General features: G+C 43.6%; 1 protein-coding gene across 3 annotated transcripts in view; it reads left to right on the top strand.

Annotated features, from left to right (window-relative positions):
- The window catches only part of smad1 (SMAD family member 1), a 127,308-nt gene that overhangs the window by 73,617 nt on the left and 31,018 nt on the right, over window positions 1-22,673 (top strand). For all 3 annotated transcript variants that reach the window (XM_086011238.1, XM_086011232.1, XM_086011247.1), the window contains exons 3-5: window positions 1,712-1,963; window positions 5,096-5,218; window positions 20,307-20,528. In XM_086011238.1, the coding sequence (XP_085867364.1) occupies window positions 1,712-1,963; window positions 5,096-5,218; window positions 20,307-20,528 (597 nt within the window). The remainder of the gene's footprint in view (window positions 1-1,711; window positions 1,964-5,095; window positions 5,219-20,306; window positions 20,529-22,673) is intronic.

Here is a 22,673-nt window from a genome sequence, read left to right on the forward strand (position 1 = left end):
AGTTTTGGTCGCCTTATCTGAGGAAGGATGTTCTTGCCATGGAAGGAGTTCAGCGAAGATTCACCAGGCTGATGCCTGGGATGGCAGGAATGACGTATGAGGAGAGATTGGGTCGATTGGGCTTGTACTCGCTGGAGTTTAGAAGAATGAGAGGGGATCTCATTGAAACTTATAAAATTCTAACAGGACTGGACAGACTAGATGCAGGAAGGATGTTCCCGATGGTCGGGGGAGTCCAGAACCAGGGGTCACAGTCTAAGGATAAGGGGTAGGCCATTTAGGACAGAGATGAGGAGGAATTTCTTCACCCAGAGAGTGGTGAACCTGTGGAATTCTCTACCACTGAAGGCAGTAGAGGCCAATACATTAAATATATTCAAGAAGGAGTTGGATATATTTCTTAAAGCTAAAGGGATCAAGGGGTATGGGGAGAAAGCAGGGACCGGGTACTGAATTTGGATGATCAGCCATGATCGCATTGAATGGCGGAGCAGGCTCGAGGGGCCGAATGGCCTACTCCTGCTCCTATCTTCTATGTTTCTATGTTTGTAGATGGTACTCACTGCAGCCACAGTGAGCTTTGGGGACTAAGGAGGGTATTTATGTGGTTGGTCCAGTTAAGTTTCTGGTCAATGGTTACCCTCAGGATGTTGCTGATGGGGATGCGGTGATGGTAATGTCATTGAATGTCAAGCGGTAGTGGTTAGACTCTTGTTGGAGATTGTCATTGCTCGGCACTTGTGTGGCGCGAATGTTACTTGCCACTTATCAGCCCAAGCCTGAATGTCGTCCATGTCTTGCTGCATGCGGGCATGGACTGCTTCATTATGCGAATGGAACTGAACACTCTGCAATCATCAGCGAACATCCCCACTTCTGACCTTCTGACAGAGGTAAGGTCATTGATGAAGCAGCTGAAGATGGTTGGGCCTAGGACACTGCCCTGAGGAGCTCCTGCCACGATGTCCTGGGGCTGCGATGATTGACCTCCAACAGCCACAACCGTCTTCCTTTGTGCTAGGTATAACTCCAGCCAGTGGAGCGTTTTCCCCGATTCCCATTGACTTCAATTTTACTGGGGCTTCCTGATGCCACACTCCGTCAAATGCTGCTTTGATGTCAAGAGCAGTCATTCTCACCTGACCTCTGGAATTCAGCTCTTTTGTCCATGTTTGGACAAGGCTGCAATGAGGTCTGGAGCCGGGTGGTCCTGGTAGAACCGAAACTAAGCATCGGTGAGAAGTTTGTTGGTGAGTAAATGCCGCTTGATGGAAGGTGTCATCGACAATGCTATCAGTTTGCTGATGATTCAGAGTAGACTGATGGGACGGTAATTGGCCGGATTGGATTTGTCCTGCTTTTTGTGGACGGGACATACTTGGGCAGTTTTCCACATTGTCAGGTAGATGCCAGTGTTGTAGCTATACTGGAACAGCTTGGCTAGAGGCGCAGCTAGTTCTGGAACACAAATCTTCAGCACGACAGCCGGGATTTTGTCAGGGCCCACAGCTTTTGCTGTATAGTGGGAGTAAAATTCATTATTGTATATGCATTGGCTCCATGGTAGATGTAAAAAAAATATATATTTTTGAGAGATGCCATTTGCTTATGCTCTGAATTTGTAAATCTTTATTTGCTAACCAGTAAAGCAGTTTTAAATGGGTTTAATTGTAGAACATTTTTTAATTTTTTGCCTTCCTTTCTCTCCTAGTTCTTCCTCCAGTGTTGGTTCCAAGGCACAGCGAATTTAACCCACAGCATAGCCTACTTGCACAGTTTCGTAATTTGGGACATAATGATCCTCCTATGCCGCAAAATGCTGCCTTTCCAGTTTCCTTTCAGCAACCGAACACCCACCCATTCCCTAACTCTCCCAACAGAAGTTATCCCAGCTCCCCTGGAAGTAGTACATATCCTCATTCTCCAGCAAGCTCTGGACCAAGCAGCCCATTTCAGATGCCAGGTAAGAGAAGTAATATTCTGCTGTACTGCATCATTAGCCTTCATAGTTATACAGGAAACTTTGTGATATCCGGGACCGAGCTGTTGCTGATCTATCAAAACTGCCGGACAAACCAGCGCTAATGTTGAAGCATACGGAGGTTTTCGGCTCTGTATCTGGCAACAAACACTGTTGTTTAGCAACAGCTTCTAAACAGTCGGCCTGTACCTTGGAAGCGTCTCTGTAGCTTAGCAACAGCTTCAGAGAGACTTTGCAGAGCCTGACTGTTGGGGAAAAAAAAAGCCACGAGAAGAAAAAAAACCTAACAAAACGGCTCCTGATTTCTGCCGGTGGATCGAGGTTTCCGGACATTCAACCTCCGGATAAACCAAAGTTTCCTGTAGTAGCTATCCAAATTAGATCTAACCAAAATTGGCCTTTATTACAAGAGGATTTGAGTATAAGAGTAAAGACGTCTTACTGCAATTATATAGGGCCCTGGTGAGACTACACCTGGAGTATTGTGTACAATTTTGGTCTCTTTTTACCTAAGGAAGGATATACCTGCCAGAGAGGGAGTGCAATTAAGGTTCACCAGACTGGTTCCTGGGATGGGGGGATTAAATTATCCTATGAGGAGAGATTGAGTAGACTAGGCCTATATTCCCTAGAGTTTAGAAGCATGAGAGGTGATCTCATTGAAACATACAAAATTCTTACAGGGCTTGACAGGGTAGATGCAGGAAGGATGTTTCCCCTGGTTGGAGATTCTAGAACCTGGGGTCACAGTCTCAGAATAAGGGGTCGGCCATTTAGGACTGAGAGGAGAAATTTCTTCACTGAGGGTGGCGAATCTTTGGTATTCTCTACTCCAGAGGGCTGTGGAGGCTCAGTTGTTGAGTATATTCAAGCTAGAGATAGATAGATTTTTGAATATTAAGGGAATCGAGGGATATGGGAATAGTGCAGGAAAGTGGAGATGAGGTAGAAGATCAGCCAGGATCTTACTGAATGGCGGAGCAGGCTAGAATGGCCAAATGGCCTCTCCTGCTCCTATTAAGTTAAAGTGGCTCAATTTTGTTTGCAGAAATACTTCTCTAGAAATAAGACACTAATTTTTATTGTAGTCTAAAGCAGTCTGTACTTTTTTAGGATTTGTAATGTCCAAAATATTTTTTGTTAAGGAATAACAATAAGGGGATGGGGAAAAGTAAATAATCTGTTTGACTCCTGTGGACACAGAAATGAGTTATGACGGTCTTTTTAGAACAGTAAATGGATGCTTGGAATTTACTACCAGGGACAGATGAATAGTATTCTAATCACATTCTAGGATAAACTGGTCTGTTCTCAATAAATGCTATGTAGCATCTGATTGATTGTTACACTAGGCTTGTCAGGTACAATTGATTGCATGCTTTCTCTCGTGAAAAGAAAACAGACTGATTTGATCAAGACTGCAGTCATAGTTTCCTTCACTGAAATTGATTCTGGGAGGGAGAGCCAATTGTTTATATCTCTGAGGAACAACTTAGTGGCAGTGGTTATACAGGTGAAATATTGCAGTTGAATGTTTAATTTCAAAACAGATAATTGCAGAAATGTTTAGATTAACTGTTGTATAAATTATTAATGGTTCAGATTTAAATTGGTGCCATGAATCTAGAGTTTTAAATTGAATTGCTGAAAGTTGCTCCCTCTAAACTTCACAAAAGGAACTAATACCTACCTGACAGTCAATGAACTGTATTACAATACATTGAATACAAGGGAGCAACATAAAGTTGAAGCTGTTACACACGCTTAAATAAGTTTTAACGAGCATCCCATTACTTAATTTTAAGCTTGCAGTTATTTTAAGTCCAGGATTTACTTAAAAATACATTTTAAGTACTTGGAATGAAGCAGTTTTCTAAAATTTAGTGCTAAACTGAATTTAACCTGAAGAAATATGTATGTTTATATAAAAAGAATTGTATAGACTAGCCACAAAATCTATATTGGCAAGTTAAACCTAAATCTTGGTTTTACTATTTCCATATCCCTTTTTCGATTAGTTAATCTATTTATTACAAGGTCATAAGATAGATGCACGCAAAGCTATTTGGCCCATCCTAGTTTGTCCATCCATAAAAATCTCATACTTCCCTTCCAGCATCCAGCTGTTAAATTATTCCATTGTTTTTCTCCCCTATCCTACCAGGAAGTTCATTTCACATGTTGATCGTTTTTTGTGTGAAGAAGTTCCTGACATCAGTCCCAAATATCCTCCTTTGCAGTTTGATCTCTTCCTCACCTTTTATTCTACTATTGTGAATTAATTTAGAGTGCTGAATTTGCTTTTTCCCATTCAGTATCTTGTATACCTCCTGAAGTCCCCTATCTGTTGTCTTCATTCAAGGCTGAAAAGTCTAAGTTTCTCATTTCTCAAAACACAGTACTCTGACACTAGGGTTTTGTCTATACATAGAATCTACAGCACAGAAACAGACCAGTGCTGCTTTTCAGTGATTGCACATGTTAACACCCAAGTCTAATAATATCTGGAAAACTTTTAACTTCAAACTTAGCAATTTCAATCACATTCATAATATACTTATGTCAACATTGTCCTCCCAATTTACACTTTTCAGTATTAAATTTCAACTGACTTTGTTCTGCTCACTTAAATATTTTATGTAACGCATTTTAGTAGGTCACTGGCTACCTCCTCGGAATCACCTACTCTGCCACCCAGCTTGGTATCATCTGCAAATTTGACTGGTTAGCACTGAAGTTCTAAATCCAAGTCACTATATTAGACCCACTGGTGGGTCCCACGTCTGAGCCTTACAACACTCCACTCAATAATCCTTCTCCCCCCCCCCCCCCCCCCCCCCCCCGTCCACACAAACCTCACTCCACTTAATCACTGCTTTCTATCCTTTAAACCAATTTATATATCCTTCTCCAGCTTTATCCAGAATCCCCACCACCTTAAGTTTAAGTAGCAGCCTTTTATATGGAATTATTAATACTTCCATGTGCTAAAGTTGAATATTTTCTGAATTATGCACCGTCACACTTACTGTTAGTTCCAAATCAATGCAAGTATGTCGCTATTAGTTCTTAACAATCACTGTATATGGTTGTAATTTTGTTGTCTATCTACAGCCGATACCCCTCCTCCTGCATATATGCCTCCAGATGATCAGATGACGCAAGATGGCTCACAGCCCATGGATACATCAAATGTTCTTGTACCCACAATACCACCAAATATAACCAACAGACCAGGTAAAGTGTGGGAACTGTTTTACAAGTATATTAAAAGTGTGCATTAGAAAGGTTGATGAGGCAATTATGAATATAGGTGGCTGACTGATATGGTGGTTGCAAATACCTTTTGGCTGTACATATTAACGAGATGTGAATCAGTTTGGGACTATCTTGAACTGAAGGTCCTTCAGTAATCTGCCAGAGATTTTAAAATGGCATCTTCATTCATCCAGTTTTTCTTTAAATGTGTATTTAGTGAATGTTGCGAGATGAAAAGCTTAATTTTTATTTATTTATTTTTTTTTATTTTTTTTGAGATGATGCATCAAAATATTTTCTCTGGATACTGTAATTTGACTCTGACATGGTGGGTAAAGGCATATTGCAGTGTGGTATTGAGCCAAAAAGACCAGAATCATTTTTGATTCCTAGTCTGGGCTGATCTCCGCTAGGACAGCACTGGGGCCACTCCAGTTGACCAGTGTCCCTGAGCTAGAGTGAGGGAGAGTATCAGCCAGGAGTTCTACTGTTGATCCAGTGACTTGCACTCAAAAGTATGCAGAAGAGGGCTGGATTGGGTTTGACTTTTCACCCATTCCCATCCTGCTGATGCTCCCTCTCTAGAGTCACACATGAAGAATGGGCATTTGGTTGAGGTTGGCAAATTGACCATATAATGTTGTATTTGTGTTGAGCTAGAAAATTCATTAGTCTGATTACTGCTCATCCCTAATTAATGTATTTTTTTAATGTTTGTTCTTGGGATGTGGGTGATGCTGGAAAGACCACATTTGTTGCCCTGAGAAGGTGGTGGTGTTCCTTCTCCTTGAACCGCTGTAGTCCTTGTGGTGATGATGCTCCTATAATAGTGTTGTGTGAAATTCCAGGATATTGACCCAGCGACAATGAGGGAATATATGGCCAAGCCAGGATAATATACAACTTGGAGGTGATAGTGTTCCCACAACATTGCTGCTCTTGTCCTTTTTGGTAGTAGAGGTCATGGGAGAGGATGCTGTTGAATTAAGCTTGGCTAGTTGCAGTTATCCTATAGATCATACATACTGCTGACACCGTGTGCTAGTGATGACGAGATGGATTCTGAGTTTGGTGGCAGGAGTTGAGATAAAATGAACTGCTCTGTTCTGGATGATGCGCCTCTCGAATGGCGTTGTAACTGCACCCATTCGTGCGAGTGGAGAGTATTCATCACACTCTCCTGACTTGAGCCGAATAGATGGTAGAGAGGCTTTGAGGGGCCAGAAGAGCCACTCGTACCCAGCCTCTGCCTTGCTCTTGCTGCCAGTGTTGAAATGGCTAGTCAATGGTAACTCCCAAGGTTTTGATGTTGGGGGACACGGTGATGATGCTGTTGAAGATCAGGGGAAGATGGTTGGGCTTTCTTTTGTTAGAGGTGGTCATCACTGGACATTTGCATGGTATTGATGTTACCTGCCTCTTGTCAGTCCAAGCTTGGATGTTGTCCAAATGCTACTGTAAACTGGCATGGCATACTTAATTACTGGAGGACTTGTGAATGGAACTGAGCACTGAAATCTCAGTGAACAGCCCCACCCCTGGCTTTGACAACAGGATGGTCCTTTAGTGTCCTGAGGCTGTGGCGATTGTCCTTTTGACAACTGACTCCAGCCACTGGTGTGTTTTCCTTTGACCTCTATTAACTTCAGGTTTGCTAGGCTCCTTGGTGCCACACTTGCTTTAATGCTGCCTTAATATTGAGGGTAGTTGCTCTCAACTCTCTGGCATTCAGCTCTCGTGTCCATATCTGGGACAAATCTGTGATGCGGTCTGGAGGTGAGTGGTTCTGGCAGTATCCAGATTGTACGCTGGTGAGCAAGTGTCGCTTGATCGTACTATTGATGATTCCTTCTCTCACTTTACTGATTGATTGGTAGGAGGCTCATAGAGCAGTAATTGGCTGGATTAGATTTTAATTGGCGGTAGCGCCACACAACACGATGGAGCGTGTCCTCACTGTGGATGAGACTTTGCCTTCACAACAATTGTGCAACGGTCACTCTTACTAATACTATCCTGGACATGTAGGTTAATGAGGACAAGGTCAAGTGGGTTACTTCCCCTGCTGGTTCCCTCGCCACTTGATGGAGGTCCAATCTAGCAGCTATGTCCTTCTGGACTTGGCCAGCTTGGTACTACTGAGCTATGCACAGGCGTTGAAGTCCCCCATTCAGGATACATTGTGTCCTTGATTCCCTGCGTGCTTCCTCCAAGTGATGCATCACTTGGTTGGAGCACTGATTCATCAGGTGAGGGGGGAGGAGGAAAGAAATGCATGGTGAGCAGGAGGTTTTCTTGGCCTTATTTGACCTGAAGCTATAAGACTTTGAGGTCTGGAGTGAATGTTGAGGACTCCAGGGCCACTCCCATCCCACTGTATGCCACTGTGCCCCCACCTCTAGTAGACCTATCCTGCTGGTGGGCATAGGATACACCCTGGAGTGGTCAGGAGTGTTGGATAATAGTTGTGATTCTGAGAGTATGGCAACATTGGCCTGTTCTTTGACTAATTTGTGAGACAGCGCTCCCAACTTGTGCACCACTCCCTAGATGTTTGTGAGGAGGACTTTACAGTGTTAACTGGGCTGAGATTGCCTAAGTCTTGTCCTCAAAAAAGATGTGTGGATTATTGTTAGGCCAATTTATTTTCTCATTTTTGGACTTTGTAGCAATGTTTGCAGTGAGTGGCTTGCTAGACCACTTCGGAGATCATTAAGTGTTAACCATGAAATGTGTACCTGGAGTCGCATGTAGGCCAGATTGGGGGCGGCAGGCTTCTATCCCTGAATGTCATTGTGAGGAGCAGAATGTAAAGTACTACACATAGGAATTTAAAATGGGCCACACACATACTCCGTGAATGGTGTTGTAATGGCTCAGATCAAGTTGAAAAAGACTTGGGAGCCTTGGTAGGCTCTGCGCTCAAGAACATAAGAACATAAGAAATAGGAGCAGGAGTAGGCCAATCGGCCCCTCGAGCCTGCTCCGCCATTCAATAAGATCATGGCTGATCTGATCCTAACCGCCAATCCACTATCACAGAACCATCTCCTGAATCTAACAGAATTAGACAGACGAAATAGGAGCAGGATCAGGCTACACGGTCCCTGGGCCCGCTCCGCTACTGAACCTAGACTCATATCCAAATTCCTGCCCGCTCCCCGTAACCCTTAATTCCCTTTACTTCTAGGAAACTGTCTATTTCTGTTTTAAATTTATGTAATGATGTAGCTTCTACAGCTTTTTGGGGCAGCATATTCCATGGACCTACCACCCTCTGAGTGAAGTAGTTCCTCCTCATCTCAGTTTTGAAAGAGCAGCCCCTTATTCTAAGACTATGCCCCCTAGTTCTAGTTTCACCCATCATCGGGAACATCTTCCCCGCATCCACCCGATCCAACCCCTTCACAATCTTATATGTTTCAATAAGATCGCCTCTCATTCTTCTGAACTCCAATGAGTAGAGTCCCAATCTACTCAACCTCTCCTCATATGTCCATCCCCTCACCCCCGGGATTAACCGAGTGAACCTTCTTTGTACTGACTCGAGAGCAAGTATGTCTTTTCTTAAGTATGGACACCAAAACTATATGCAGTATTCCAGGTGCGGTCTCACCAATACCTTGTACAACTGAAGCAATACCTCCCTATTTTTATATTCTATCCCCCTAGCAATGAAAGCCAACATTCCATTGGCCTTCTTAATCACTTGCTGCACCTGCATACTAACCTTTTGAGTTTCGTGCACCAGGACCCCCAGATCCCTTTGTACTACAGTACTTTCCAGTTTCTTGCCATTAAGATAATAACTTGCTCTACGATTTTTCCTGCCAAAGTGCATAACCTCACACTTTCCAGTGTTGTATTCCATCTGCCAAATCTCTGCCCACTTACTTAGCCTGTCTATGTCCCCTTGCAGGTTTTTTATGTCCTCCTCACTCACTACTTTCCCTCCCATCTTAGTATCATCTGCAAACTTTGATATGTTACACTCGGTCCCCTCCTCCAAATCGTTAATATAGATTGTAAAGAGTTGGGGACCCAGCACTGACCCCTGCGGAACACCACTAGTTACTGATTGTCCAACTAATGCAAAGCAGCAATCAACAAAGCCAGTTGAGTGTTGAGCCAGATAGCCAAAACAATAGAATACAGTTCGGCAGAAATTATGATCAAACTATACAGGAAACTGCACCTTGAGTACTGTCCTTTTCTAGTTGCCAAGACACACGTGGGACCTTTCAGGAGTGGAGGTACTGCAGAGAAGAGCCACAGGCCTAATCCCCTTTAGAGGTCTGAGTTATGATGAAAGACTGGAAAAATGTGGGCTTGTCAGCCTTGAAAGACATCTGAAAGGTGGTCTTCCAGAGATATACAAGATTGTAAATCTGGAAAATTAAATTTAATAGAATAGCACAAAGGGTCAGAGGTTTAAACTAGTACAGGCAAGTGTAGGACTGAGATCAGGAAGTTCTTCACACACTGTTATCAACACATGGAATGGACTTCCATTCAGAGTAGTGGAAGCAAAAACCTACAGTCATTAAAGCACCAACTGAATGCTGCAATAGGGTGACTTTAGGGTCATTCTGGATAGATGGGGTGAATGGGCTCCCTCATCCATAATTATCTTGTGATCTTCTGAGAAACTGGACCATGTCTGAGATTCTTACTTGAACATATCTTTGTCCAGCTCAGATTACCATTCAGTCAGTTATCTATATGCCAAAGGTGGAATGCAGATCTTTTAATTATTGATCTCTTTGTAGGCAAAATGTTTTTATTTCCAGGTCTTCGGTTCTATGGAAATTTAGATTAAACCATGGCAATAGTATTACTGAACTTGTTAGGTATCTGCAGGGATAGGAGCTCCTGCAAAGGTTGACTCACTGACAGCAGCTATGCCGGTTAAAGTTTAGGCATAATAACGGAAAAACTCAGCAGGCCAGGGCAGCATCCGTGGAGAGAGAAACAGTTAACTTTCTCTCGGATCCAACCCCGACATTGTCATTAAACCTGCTGACAAGGGTGTTGCTGTTGTTGTTTGGCGAACCGACCTCTACCTAGCGGAAGCTGAACGCCAACTCTCCGACACCACCTCCTACCTCCACCTGGACCATGACCCCACTACCGAACATCAAGCCACCGTTTCCAAGACTGTCACTGACCTCGTCTCTGGAGATCTTCCCCCCCCCCACGGCCACCAACCTCATAGTTCCCCAACCCCGCACAGCCCGCTTCTGCCTCCTTCCCAAGATCCACAAACAGGGCTGCCCTGGTAGACCCATCGTTTCAGTCTGCTCTTACCCCACAGAACTTCTCTTCCCATCTCTACTCTTTTTTTCTCCCCTTGTCCAGTCTCTTCCCACTTACATCCGCGACTCATCCGACGCCCTCCGCCACTTTAACAGTTTCCAGTTTCCCGGCTCCAACTGCCTCCTTTTCACTGGACGTACAATCCCTCTAACACCTCCATCCTCCACCAGGATGGCTTGAGGGCGCTCCGCTTCTTCCTTGAACAGAGGCCCAATCAGTCCCTATCCACCACCACCCTCCTCTGCCTGGCTGAATTTGTTCTCACATTGAACAACTTCTCCTTTGACTCCACTCATTTCCTCCAAATCAGAGGTGTTGCTATGGGTACCCGCATGGGTCCTGCCTTTTCATGGGATATGTGGAACACTTTTTGTTCCAGTCCTACTCTGGTCCCCTCCTTCGCCTCTTTTTCTGGTACATTGATGACTGTATTGGTGCCGTCTCCTGCACTCGCCCTGAACTAGAAAATTTCATTCACTTTGCTTCCAATTTCCACCCTTCCCTCACCTTCACATGGTCCATCTCCGACTCTTCCCTTCCCTTCCTCGACTTCTCCGTCTCCATCTCTGGGGATAGGTTATTGACAAACATTCACTACAAGCCCACTGACTCCCACAGCTACCTGGACTACACTTCCTCCCACCCCGCCTCCTGTAAGGACTCTATTCCATTCTCCCAGTTTCCCCGTCTCCGCCGCATCTGTTCCGACGATGCCACCGTCCATACCAGTGCTTCCGGAATGTCTTCCTTTTTCCTCAACCGAGGATTCCCCTCTACTATGGTTGACACGGCCCTCGACCGCGTCCGTTCTATCTCCCGCACTTCTGCCCTCACCCCTGCCCCTCCCTCCCGGAACCACGATAGAGTTCCCCTTGTCGTCGCCTTTCACCCCACCAGCCTCCACATTCAACGGATCATCCTCTGCCATTTCCGCCACCTCCAGCGCGATCCCACCACCAAACACATCTTCCCCTCACCTCCCCTTTCAGCATTCCGTAGGGACCGCTCCCTCTGCGACACCCTAGTCCACTCCTCAACCACCCCCAGCACCCCTTCCCCTTCGCCCGGCACCTTCCCGTGCAAGCGCAGGAGATGCAACACATGCCCTTATACCTCCCCCCCCCTTCCCACTGTCCAGGGTCCCAAACACCCCTTCCAGGTGAAACAGCGATTTACTTGTACTTCTTGCAATTTAGTATACTGTATTCGCTGCTCACGATGTGGTCTCCTCTACATTGGGGAGACCAAACGCAGATTGGGTGACCGCTTTGCGGAACACCTCCGTTCAGTCCGTAAGGGGGACCCCGAGCTCCCGGTGGCCTGTCACTTTAATTCTCCGCTCCATTCCCACTCAGACTTCACCGTCCTCGGCCTCTTGCACTGTTCCACGGAAGCTCAGCATAAGCTCGAGGAACAACACCTCATCTTTCAATTAGGCACTCTACAGCCCTCTGGACTCAACATAGAGTTCAACAATTTCAGATCATAACCTCTGCCCCTATCACATTTTCTTTTTTCTTTATCCACAATTTTTGTTTGGCCCCCTTTTTTCTTCCCTCCCATGTGGCAGCTGTCCTTCATTCTGCCAGCGCAACTCACACCCCATCTAGAGCCATCCTTTGTTCCTTTACCTGTCTATTACCACCACCTCTCGCCTTGAATATCTCTTAATGTCTCTCAATCTCTCCTGCTTTCTATCCTATCACTGACCTTCCCTTTTGTTCTTTCATCCCCTCCTCCTTTTCCCAGCCCCCAAATCTGCTTTCCATTTCCTGCTTTTTTCCAGTTCTGACGAAAGGTCATCAACCTGAAACGTTAAACATAGAAACATTGAAGATAGGAGCAGGGGTAGGCCATTCGGCCCCTCGAGCCTGCTCCGCCATTCAGTGAGATCATGGCTGATCATCCAAATTCAGTACCCTGTCCCTGCCTTCTCCCCATATCCCTTGATCCCTTTAGCCTCAAGAAATATATCCAACTCTTTCTTGAATATATTTAATGAACTGGCCTCCACCGCCCTCTGTGGCAGAGAGTTCCACAGGTTCACCACTCTCTGGGTGAAGAAATTCCTTCTCATTTCAGTCCTAACTGTCCTACCCCTTATCCTTAGACTATGACCCCTGGTTCTGGACTCCCCGACCATCGGGAACATCCTTCCTGCATCTAGTCTGTCCAGGCCTGACAGAATTTTATAGGTTTCGATGAGATCCCCTCTCAATCTTCTAAACTCCAGTGAGCATAAGCCCAATCGACACAATCTCTCCTCATATGTCATTCCTGCCATCCCAGGTATCAGCCTGGTGCATCTTCGCTGCACTCCTTCCATGGCAAGAACGTCCTTCCTCAGATAAGGCGACCAAAACTGCACACAATACTCAAGGTGCGGTCTCACCAAGGCCCTGTACAACTGCAGCAAGACATCCTTGTTCCTGTACTCGAACCCTCTTGCTACGAAGGCCAACATACCATTTGCCTTCTTAACCGCCTGCTGCACCTGCATGCTTACCTTCAGTGACTGGTGCACAAGAACACCCAGGCCTCTTTGCACTTCCCCTTCTCCCAATCTATTGCCATTCAAATAATAATGTGCCTTCCTGTTTTTGCCACCAAAGTGGATAACCTCACATTTATCCACATTATAGTGCATTTGCCATGTTTCTGTCCAATCACCTAACCTGTCCAAATCGTACTGGAGTTTCATGACATCCTCCTCGCAGCATACCCTCCCACCCAGCTTTGTGTCGTCTGCAAATTTGGAGATATTACATCCAATTCCCTCGTCCAGATCATTAATATATATTGTGAACAGCTGGGGTCCTAGGACCGATCCTTGCGGTACCCCATTAGTCACTGCCTGCCGCTCGGAAAACGACCCGTTTATTCCAACTCTTTGCTTTCTGTCCGCCAACCAGTTCTCTATCCAAGTCAATACCTTACCCCCAATCCCATGTGCCTTAATTTTGCACGCTAATCTCTTATGCGGGACGTTATCGAAAGCCTTCTGAAAGTCCAAATACACCACATCCACTGGTTCTCCCTTATCTATTTCACCAGTTACATCCTCAAAAAATTCCAGTAGATTAGTCAAGCATGATTTACCTTTTGTAAATCCATGTTGACTTTGTCCGATCCTGTCACTGCTTTCCAAGTGCTCTGCTATTACATCTTTTATAATGGACTCTAGCATTTTCCCCACTACCGATGTCAGGCTTACCGGTCTATAATTCTCTGCTTTTTCTCTGCCACCTTTTTTGAATAGTGGGGTAACATTAGCTACCCTCCAATCCATGGGTACTGTTCCAGAGTCTATCGAGTTCTGGAAGATGACCAGCAATGCATCTACTATTTCTAGGGCCACTTCCTTAAGTACCCTGGGATGTAGATTATCAGGCCCTGGGGATTTATTGGCCTTCAGTCCCATCAATTTTCCTAACACCATTTCCCTACAAATACTGATTTCTTTCAGTTCCACCCTTTCATCAGACCCTATGTTCCCCAGTATTTCTGGGAGGTTATTTGTGTCCTCCTTTGTGAAGACAGAACCAAAATGTGTATTTAGTTGGTCTGCCATTTCTTTGTTCCCCATTATAAATTCCCCCGATTCTGACTGCAAGGGACCTACGCTTGACTTCACCAATCTTTTTCTCTTCACATATCTATAAAAGCTTTTACAGTCAGTTTTTATGTTCCCTGCAAGCTTACTCTCATATTCTCTGTTTCTCTCTCCACGGATGCGGCCCTGGCCTGCTGAGTTTTTCCAGTGTTTGCTGTTGTTATTTTGGATTTCCAGCATCTGCAGTATTTTGCTATCGTAAAGTTTAGGCATGTTGCTTTTCTCACGTGTTCAACAAATCTAATTTGATCTCTGATGCAACTAGGGAACTGCCACTTAGCAAAATTGTTTTTACTTTGTGATGGACCTTTTCCTGTGGGAAAATTGTACATGATTATGGAGGATGGTATACAGTACTGTATTCCAAGGAAGGGATTCCTATGCATGAGGTTCTTAATCCAGTGTTTAAAAACAAAAGGAATTCCAAATAAGACCTGTTTGTATATGTGGTCTGTCAAACTGAAAATGCTTTCAAAATGTTGGTAGATTTGAGGATGGTATCAAGTAAAATTAAGGTGCAGCTGCATTAGTACTTGATAGAATGCCTGTGTCGATCTCTGTCTATACTATATTAATCTTGCAATTCTTATCTGTGCCACTTAGCAGTGGCATCACATTTTTGTCACACTGTTTAGTTTTTCCATTAAAAATGTGTATATCTGCATTTATAATGGAAATGCTTATGTAAATGCTTCACTGTTATCTGGCCACTGGGCCCTGCAGTTCTCAAAATGCTTTCTGAAAATGTTTTTCATCTGCCATTTTGTCCCTCACTAACTTAAATTTCTAAGTTTCAAAACCGTGCTTTAACCAAAAAAAAATTTTAAAGTTTCATTTCACAACAACATGATTAAATGTATCTATTGAATTTAGTTGTCTTTTTGATGTCTTGTAATTACTTTTTTAAAGTTTTTACTCGAAGACCTGGTCTTCGAGTTGATGTATTTGCCCAGAGCTGTGACACTGGCAGCTGAATTTCATTGCACAGTCTGAGCATGTGTGGTGTACCCAATTCCCTAGGATGCATCATGACCATTCAGTTAACTATACTGAAGAATATTTTTTCTCTTGGCTTCTAGTAGTTTCTACTTCGGTTTTTCAAGATTATTTGAAGAAAGATGGAATGGCAAATTTCAAAAGCCTTACTGAGGCAAAATGCAACTGAGAAAAAATTGTGTTGTGATTACACAACTATTGCCTTTGTCTTGTGATCATAAACTTCAGAAAATGAGAGAGAACGGGTGTCCTCATGAATGTTACTTCACATTTCAAAAAAAAAGTTGAATTTTGGAAGCCAGCGAATTCCCATGTGTTCTGTTGATGGTTAGAAAAGGTCAGTGATAATGGCTTCCACCTGAGAGATTCTAATTTCTTACACCTTTGAAATGATGGGGAGTAAAACAGAAAATGACAGGCAGTTTCCTCATTCTGATTTGCCACTTTTAAAAAGCTGAATTTTGATAGCAAACAAAGCCTCTGAAGGAAGCAAGAAGGTAGGGTAGGAAAGGAAGGGCAGGAATGAAACTGGTTTGAGGGTGAGGTAGCCTTTGGCCTCTCACCATCTGCCCATGGGGGATGAGGGGGGTAGCGAGTGGGAGCAGATGGAGGGTTAAGGGTGTAATGAGTCACAGCAGAGCAAGAGTGAACAGGGGATAAACGGTTGAGCAGCTAGTTCAAAGGCGTAGAGGTTGAGGAAATGGGGGTATGGTGGGAAGGGGCTGGGGACACAATGGGAATGAGGGGGTGGGGTCAAGCATGAGTTATTTGGGGAGGAGATGGGAAGGAAGCCACTGAAGGCCACACTTTCCTTGCAGTCCCCACCCCTAATGCAGCCTGCTGCTGTTGGTGGCTCCTTTCCCCACCATACCACCCATCACCTTCCACCTGAAAGGAAAGGAGAAAAGGACAAACTAAGAGTTAAATGGAGAGAAGAAAAGTAAGAGATCATCGTCTGACTTAATGCATACAAAACCACTGGAGATTGACTGGTAATATATTAAAAATCTTGCATCTGTGCACACTTCCTGCCAACTTGTTTGATTATCAATTTCTATTGCTGCTTTTATAATGCAGTCTGCCTATGTAAGCGTGTCGTGCTGTAATTGCACCCCCCCCCGCCCCCCTCCCGTCAATGGAGGTGCCGACCACATACTGGATGGTAAAATTGCAGCATGGCAAGTTTACATAGGCAGTTTCCTTTCAGATTCAGATCAGATCAGATTAAATTTATTTGCCATATGTAACAAGTACAATGGAATGCTTGTTCCCCGTAGGGACGCGTCAGCTATACATACAGCGCCGCGTTCAGAGTCAATACAATGGCTTCCCGTGGCAGTGGGAGCATGATGTCCCTCAGCCGCTCCATCCTCCTCTTCACCGCGGCCTCCTCGCTGTTGCCGGCTCCACGTGTGGTGGCCTGCTTCTCCCGCTCTGGCCACCATGCCCGGCTCTTCTCCCCCCCCCCCCCCCCCAAAATCCGGACTGCGAGTTACCCGAAATGGAGCTGCCGGCCGACGTGTAAACATAGGATTTTATACTTTGAAATATAAAACTAAGGACAGACGTATGACTTTAAAATAGGATGAATTGTGTCTGTGCCCTGGTCCAATTAACCTCCACCCAATCCCAGTACACTTGGTCTTGTATCCTTGTGCAATGCGAGAGGCCAGATGGACTAGTATAAGGAAAAATTGGGAGTTATTTTTTTTTTAATTGTCAAATGGTTCTATGAACTTCCAACTCATCGCTTCTATTGTGATGTAATAAAAAAGCGAGTAAAGGAGAGAAGAGAAATGTTATTTGCCGCCGTACACCTGTAGGTTATTTAATGCTTAGATACTTGCCCTGCACTTACGTTATACGGTTTGGGCTTGCTTGGGAATAGATAATCTGGGAACAAAGGAATTTTCCTTTGTATTTCTGCAGTTCCAAAATAACTGAGGAAAGCGAAGACATAAGCTGCTGTATAGGACTAATTAGACCATAACTACCGCGCTAACATGAAACTTTTATTGGAACCATTTTATTCTTTGCTTACCACCCCTCCAATAAACAAATCAGTTTGAAGTATAGGTGAGACAGATTAATTTGGCAATCCAGGCACACACTTTTTGTTGCATTCCTTATAGTTCCACTTAAAGTATGTGAACAAAACCATACATAAGTTTTGGGGGTTTCACAAAATTTACTTTTAATTGAATTATTTAGTCTGGAAAAAATATGAACCTCAACTTTGTATTCTTAATAGGGATTTCCAGGTGATGGCGAGCTGAGTGTGCACAATTTGGAGGAATGGGAGGGATTTGCAGCTGTTTCCTTATGTCTCTGCCGGAACCAGAAAAAAACTTGTTCCCCTAGCGAAAAGATTTGAAACGTAGTGTAGTTATTGCTAGGTGGAAGAGTTACCATCTTGCGATTCTTAAAGGAGAATGTCTGTATAATTGCAGTGTAAAGAACTTAGCTGCCTTTTAAAAAAATTCCTGGTCCTTAGCCATGTGGGAGTTTAGTTTATGAAACCAAAGTTCCTAAGCGGCATCCACCATAGAAGTATTGAATTGCTGTGCTTTATTTTGCTGCCAAAAATAGTTTCTCCTATATTGTTTTGAAGACTGAATTGATCCTCCTCATAGCATTAAAAATCCTGTGCTGGATGTTTGCTTGACAACTTTAGCTTTATGAACTGTAGCCCTCGGGTATCTATGAACCAGTGCAAGATTTTATGTATTTTACAAATTTGGCATGCATCAGAATGAAGTGGCTTCATATTGGAATTGCACAAACCCACAATGTGCACTCCTGTAGACATTACCCATCGAACTCGAGGCTGTTGCTGCTGTATTGTCTAATGTGTCCTATCACAGATAAGTGGATGCTTTTCATTTTAGTCGCTACAGTGGTTTTAATTTTGCATTCCATGCACATTGTGGTACCAGCAGAAGGATTCAGAACTGTTGTGCAATATTTGATTTAGAAGGTGATGCTTTAACCTAGTGATAAAAGACCTTGAAAATGTGCAGATACTGAAATGACTCATTCTGATTGTTTGATAAAGCTCATCTAAATCTTCAAGGTAGAGTGCTGATGGTCTTGAGTAGTAGATAAGGTCAAAGTTAAAACCTATCCAATACATAATTATAGTTTAAATGATTAGTAGGGTTTTTGGAATTAAGATGCAATAACTCCCCTGTAGTAGAAAGTACCAGATTTAAGTGGTTAGAAATGCTGTTCCTCTTGGGCTTTAGTTAAATCTTGTTTAAAGACCATCTTTAACAAGCTGCATCCTGTCAGTGCTGTTAAGTAATTTCCAGCATTGGCATATTCTGGGAACTGCAAGACAAAGAGCACCTGCCCTTCACGATTTATGGCAATTTTAAGGAAGTCTGTTCAGGGATCTGAAGGAAACCATGATTCATTCAGTGAAACTGGCCAATTGCAGTGGTTTGGTCATCTTTTATTTGCCCAAGTTCAGCTCATAATTTTTAAGCAGTAAAACAAGTTTTAGAATTCTTTTTGCAAATTATCTGGTTCTTCCCAGAATGTGTTATCTGTGGCTAACTTTCTACCAAAGTTTGAAACATTTTGTGCCTCTCTTTGTAAATGACAGTAGTTAAGTTCCTGGGATTGGCCACCATGTATACAGCACTCTAACCAAACATTTAGCCATTGATAATAGTGCTTTGAGGGCAGAGAAAATGTTAAATTAGTGTGATTAAACTATTTCTTGTAGTCATAAACCATTGTTTTGAGGAAATTACAGAATGGCATTTGTTCTGATCAAGTTCAGTGAATTTCTGACCTTTACCATGTTGTTCTGAGGAGGTGCTGAGCAGTGGCCAAGTGCTTTCCCTCAGGAGGACTGATTACCCTGTCAGCTCCTAGTGGCTGGTGACCATGCGGCTGTAACTAGTTTCAAAGCAGATTGTCCACCTTCCTGTAGTTTTCATTGATACACAGGAGACCAAAGACTTGGCTTAAATTTAGATGGCTCTTTGATAGCTCAACTGGTTAACATATTAAGTAGCTGAACCATACAGACTGGTTTCGATCTCCAGTCTGTGCTAAATTAGCTGATCTCAGCAAGAGAGTGTTAGAAAACTATAATTAACCTTAGTGCCCCTGGATTAAGGAGGGCACAATTGGCAATCTTCTAATCCCTAGCCAGTGACCCTGCTTCAGATGAAATCAAAATCTATCTTGGCTGTCATACTCAGTGATTGTTTGGCCTACTCACACTTGATGTCTAGGCTCAGATTAAATGTCCACTAGTGAGGTGCCAGAGTATCCCTGATAGCTGTAGAATTGTACCCCAGCAAGTATTTAATTCCTTCAGTAGAAGGAGTGGAACAAAAAATATTTGATTGCCTTCAGCTTTTGGAGAGCAATTATGAAGTGAGTCATTGGCTGACTTATGTGGCTTCAATCATAATGTAATCCATTCAGTGTAATTGTGCAAGTGCTTAAGAGATAATGGCCCTGAAATTGCAGTTGGCGGCGTAGCTAAGGAGTACGCAGCCGACCTCCGAAAGAAATCTGCACTTATCTGGTGCTTGTTTCGCTGCAGTTGAGCACTGTGTAGTGGTCCGTGGATCCCAGGGGTGCACTGTGTGCGTAAGTGTACCTGGGATCACGTGGGGTGGTGCTCCAATCAGGAAACAGAAATCTCCGATGCCCATTCACGATTTTTTAGTCTCATTCACCCCGGTAAATTAATAAATAAGTCAGTTTTTCATTCTTGACAAAGTTGTGTTGGGATCAGGAGATAGGTAAATATAGATATTTATTTTGAAGAATTTTTATCATGACTGGTATATATTTCAAGCTGCTGCATATCCCCACTCCCCTTACCCCGCGCCTGTTTGCACCAGCCGTAAAATGTTCATGCGTAATTGCTGCGCAGTTACTGGGCAGTTAGCCCAACTCTGCGCTAGCAATAAGGATTTCACAGTTGGAGTGGATGATCTGTCAAGTAGGAACTTGACATCGCAATTTTGGGATTTGGCGCATGCACAGCACATGCGGAAATCCCGAACTTGCTGTCCATTTGAAAGGCGATATGACGGCGTACTCAAATTTTGCCCCAATGTTTTCTCTGAAATTGTTCATTTAGAAGGAATATTAATGGTAACTTCCCCCTTGCAGATGTTCAACCAGTTGCTTATGAGGAACCAAAACACTGGTGCTCTATTGTCTATTATGAGCTGAATAACCGTGTGGGAGAAGCTTTCCAAGCCTCCTCTACTAGCGTCTTAGTGGATGGTTTTACTGATCCCTCAAACAACAAGAATAGATTCTGCCTCGGGCTTCTGTCCAATGTGAATCGTAATTCGACCATCGAAAACACCAGGAGACATATTGGCAAAGGTAATCTTGCAATTTTTAAGTTTTGTGGAAAATGTTGCATATCTAACCCAAGAAGTTTGGGGTATCTGATCTGTTTCACATCCCTCCCGTTCTATTGAATGGTACATCAGAACGATCTCTCCAGTTTATAAAATACTTGTGTTGATTGTTCAAGATGCTAGGTTTTTTTTCTATAAAGAAAGTGGAGTGTTCTAAAGGCATCCTGCTAGATTCAAAGATTTTCGCAACAGTCAAAATGAAGTTGAAGCTGCAAGCCAGAACAATGAACAGATTTTTAAAAACATCCTATATATCACCAATTCCCAAATTGTGATGACAAACTGCGATCTTAAAAAAAAATAAAAAAAAATCCAGTGTTACCAACACGAATTATGAAATCTAATTGATACAATTATTTGGGATTTTGCAAAACTGATTAGCAAATACACACAAAAGGGTGGAAGGGGCGGGGGAGTACTGAAAAAGGGTTACATCAAGGTGTATCTTTTTGCAACTGGGACTAGAACACACAATCTTAAACATTTCAGGTCATAACCTACTCTTGTATTTTTATTGAGTCATAAATGATCTACATAAGTTATATTTTGTATCAAATCCATGATCAGGATATTTTGACAATGATCTGTGCTCCTACCTTGAAAAGCCCTGGTAAGCGTGTACCTAGACTTTCTAAAAGCTTTCTTTATAAAGTTGCACATGAAAGTCTTAATACACCAGTTTAAGCCAGTGCGCATTCTAGGTAAAACTTGGAGGTTCCCCGATTTAAGGATTAAAAGGAATTCATCTCAAGGAGGAGGAAGGAATGAGGGAAACATCAAATTTGTTTTTTGGCTCAATTTTCATAGAGTGCGGTAGTGGGAATAAAAGGCTAGAAAAGGAAACGCAATTAGATAGGATAGGGAACAGTAGTGTAGTGTTTGTTACAGAACTAGTAATCTAGAGGCCTGGACTAATAATCCAGAGAATGTGAGTTCAAATCCCACCATGACCGTTTGATTTTTTTTTATATGAATTTAAATTTTCAATCTGGAAATGTAAAAAAAACAAAAAACTGGTATCTGTTAGTAACCAGGAAGCTGGCTCACTAATCCCCTTCAGGGAAGGAAACCTGCTGTCCTTACTCGGTCTGGCCTATGTGCCACTGCACTCCCACACCAATACGGTTCAATTATAACTGTCCTCTTAAGTGGCTTAGCAAGCCACTCGGTTGTATCAAAGAGTAAAACCGGACAGACCACTCGGCTGCGACCTAGGCATTGAATTAGGACACGAAGAAAGCACACCCAGCCCAGTCGACACTCCTCACTAACTTCTGGTGACTGGTGCCTAAATTGGGAGAGCTGTCCCACAGACTAGTCAAGCAACAACCTGACAGTCATACTCGTATCTATCAGCCAACTTCCCAGACTCTTCCATCACCATCCTTGGGTATTTACTATCCCACTTGCAGGACAGTCCCGCCAGAGGTGGGGGGTTATAGTCGTATACAATTGGATTGGAGTGGCTCTGGGAGTCATTGAATTCGGACCTCATGCAGACACGTGGCTTCAGGTCAAACATGGGCAAGGAAACCTCCTGCTGATAACCACCTACCACCCTCCCTTAGCTCATGAATCAGTCCTTCACTATGTTGAATACCACTTGATGAAGCACTGAAGGTAGAAAAGGTACAGAATGCATTCTGGGTGGGGGAGTTCAATGTCCATCACTAAGAGTGGCTTGGCAGTAGCATCACTGACTGACCTAGCAGAGTCCTGAAGGATGTAGCTGCCATACAAAGAACAAATCTAACCCCGCCAATTACTACCTACTCTCAATCCTCAGCAAAGTGATGGAAAGAGTGTTCAACAGTGCTATCAAGCAGCACCTGCTCACCGATATTCCATTTGGGTTCCGCCAGGACCACTCTGGCCCAGACCTCATTATAGCCGTAGTGCAAATTGGACACGAGCTGAATTGGTGAGGTGAGGCTGACTACCCTTGACATCAAGGCAGCATTTGACCAAGTGTGGCATCAAGGAGCCTTAATAAAAATGAAGTTAAGGGACTGGGGGCAAACTCTGCAGTGGCTGGAGCCATATCTGGTACAAATAGAGAAAGTTGTGGATATTGGAGGCCAATCATCTCCGCCCCAGGATCTCAGGG

This window comes from Somniosus microcephalus, chromosome 2 (genome assembly GCF_052327205.1).
Source record: "Somniosus microcephalus isolate GS21.2 chromosome 2, FLI_Smic_1.0, whole genome shotgun sequence".
NCBI lineage: Eukaryota > Metazoa > Chordata > Chondrichthyes > Squaliformes > Somniosidae > Somniosus > Somniosus microcephalus.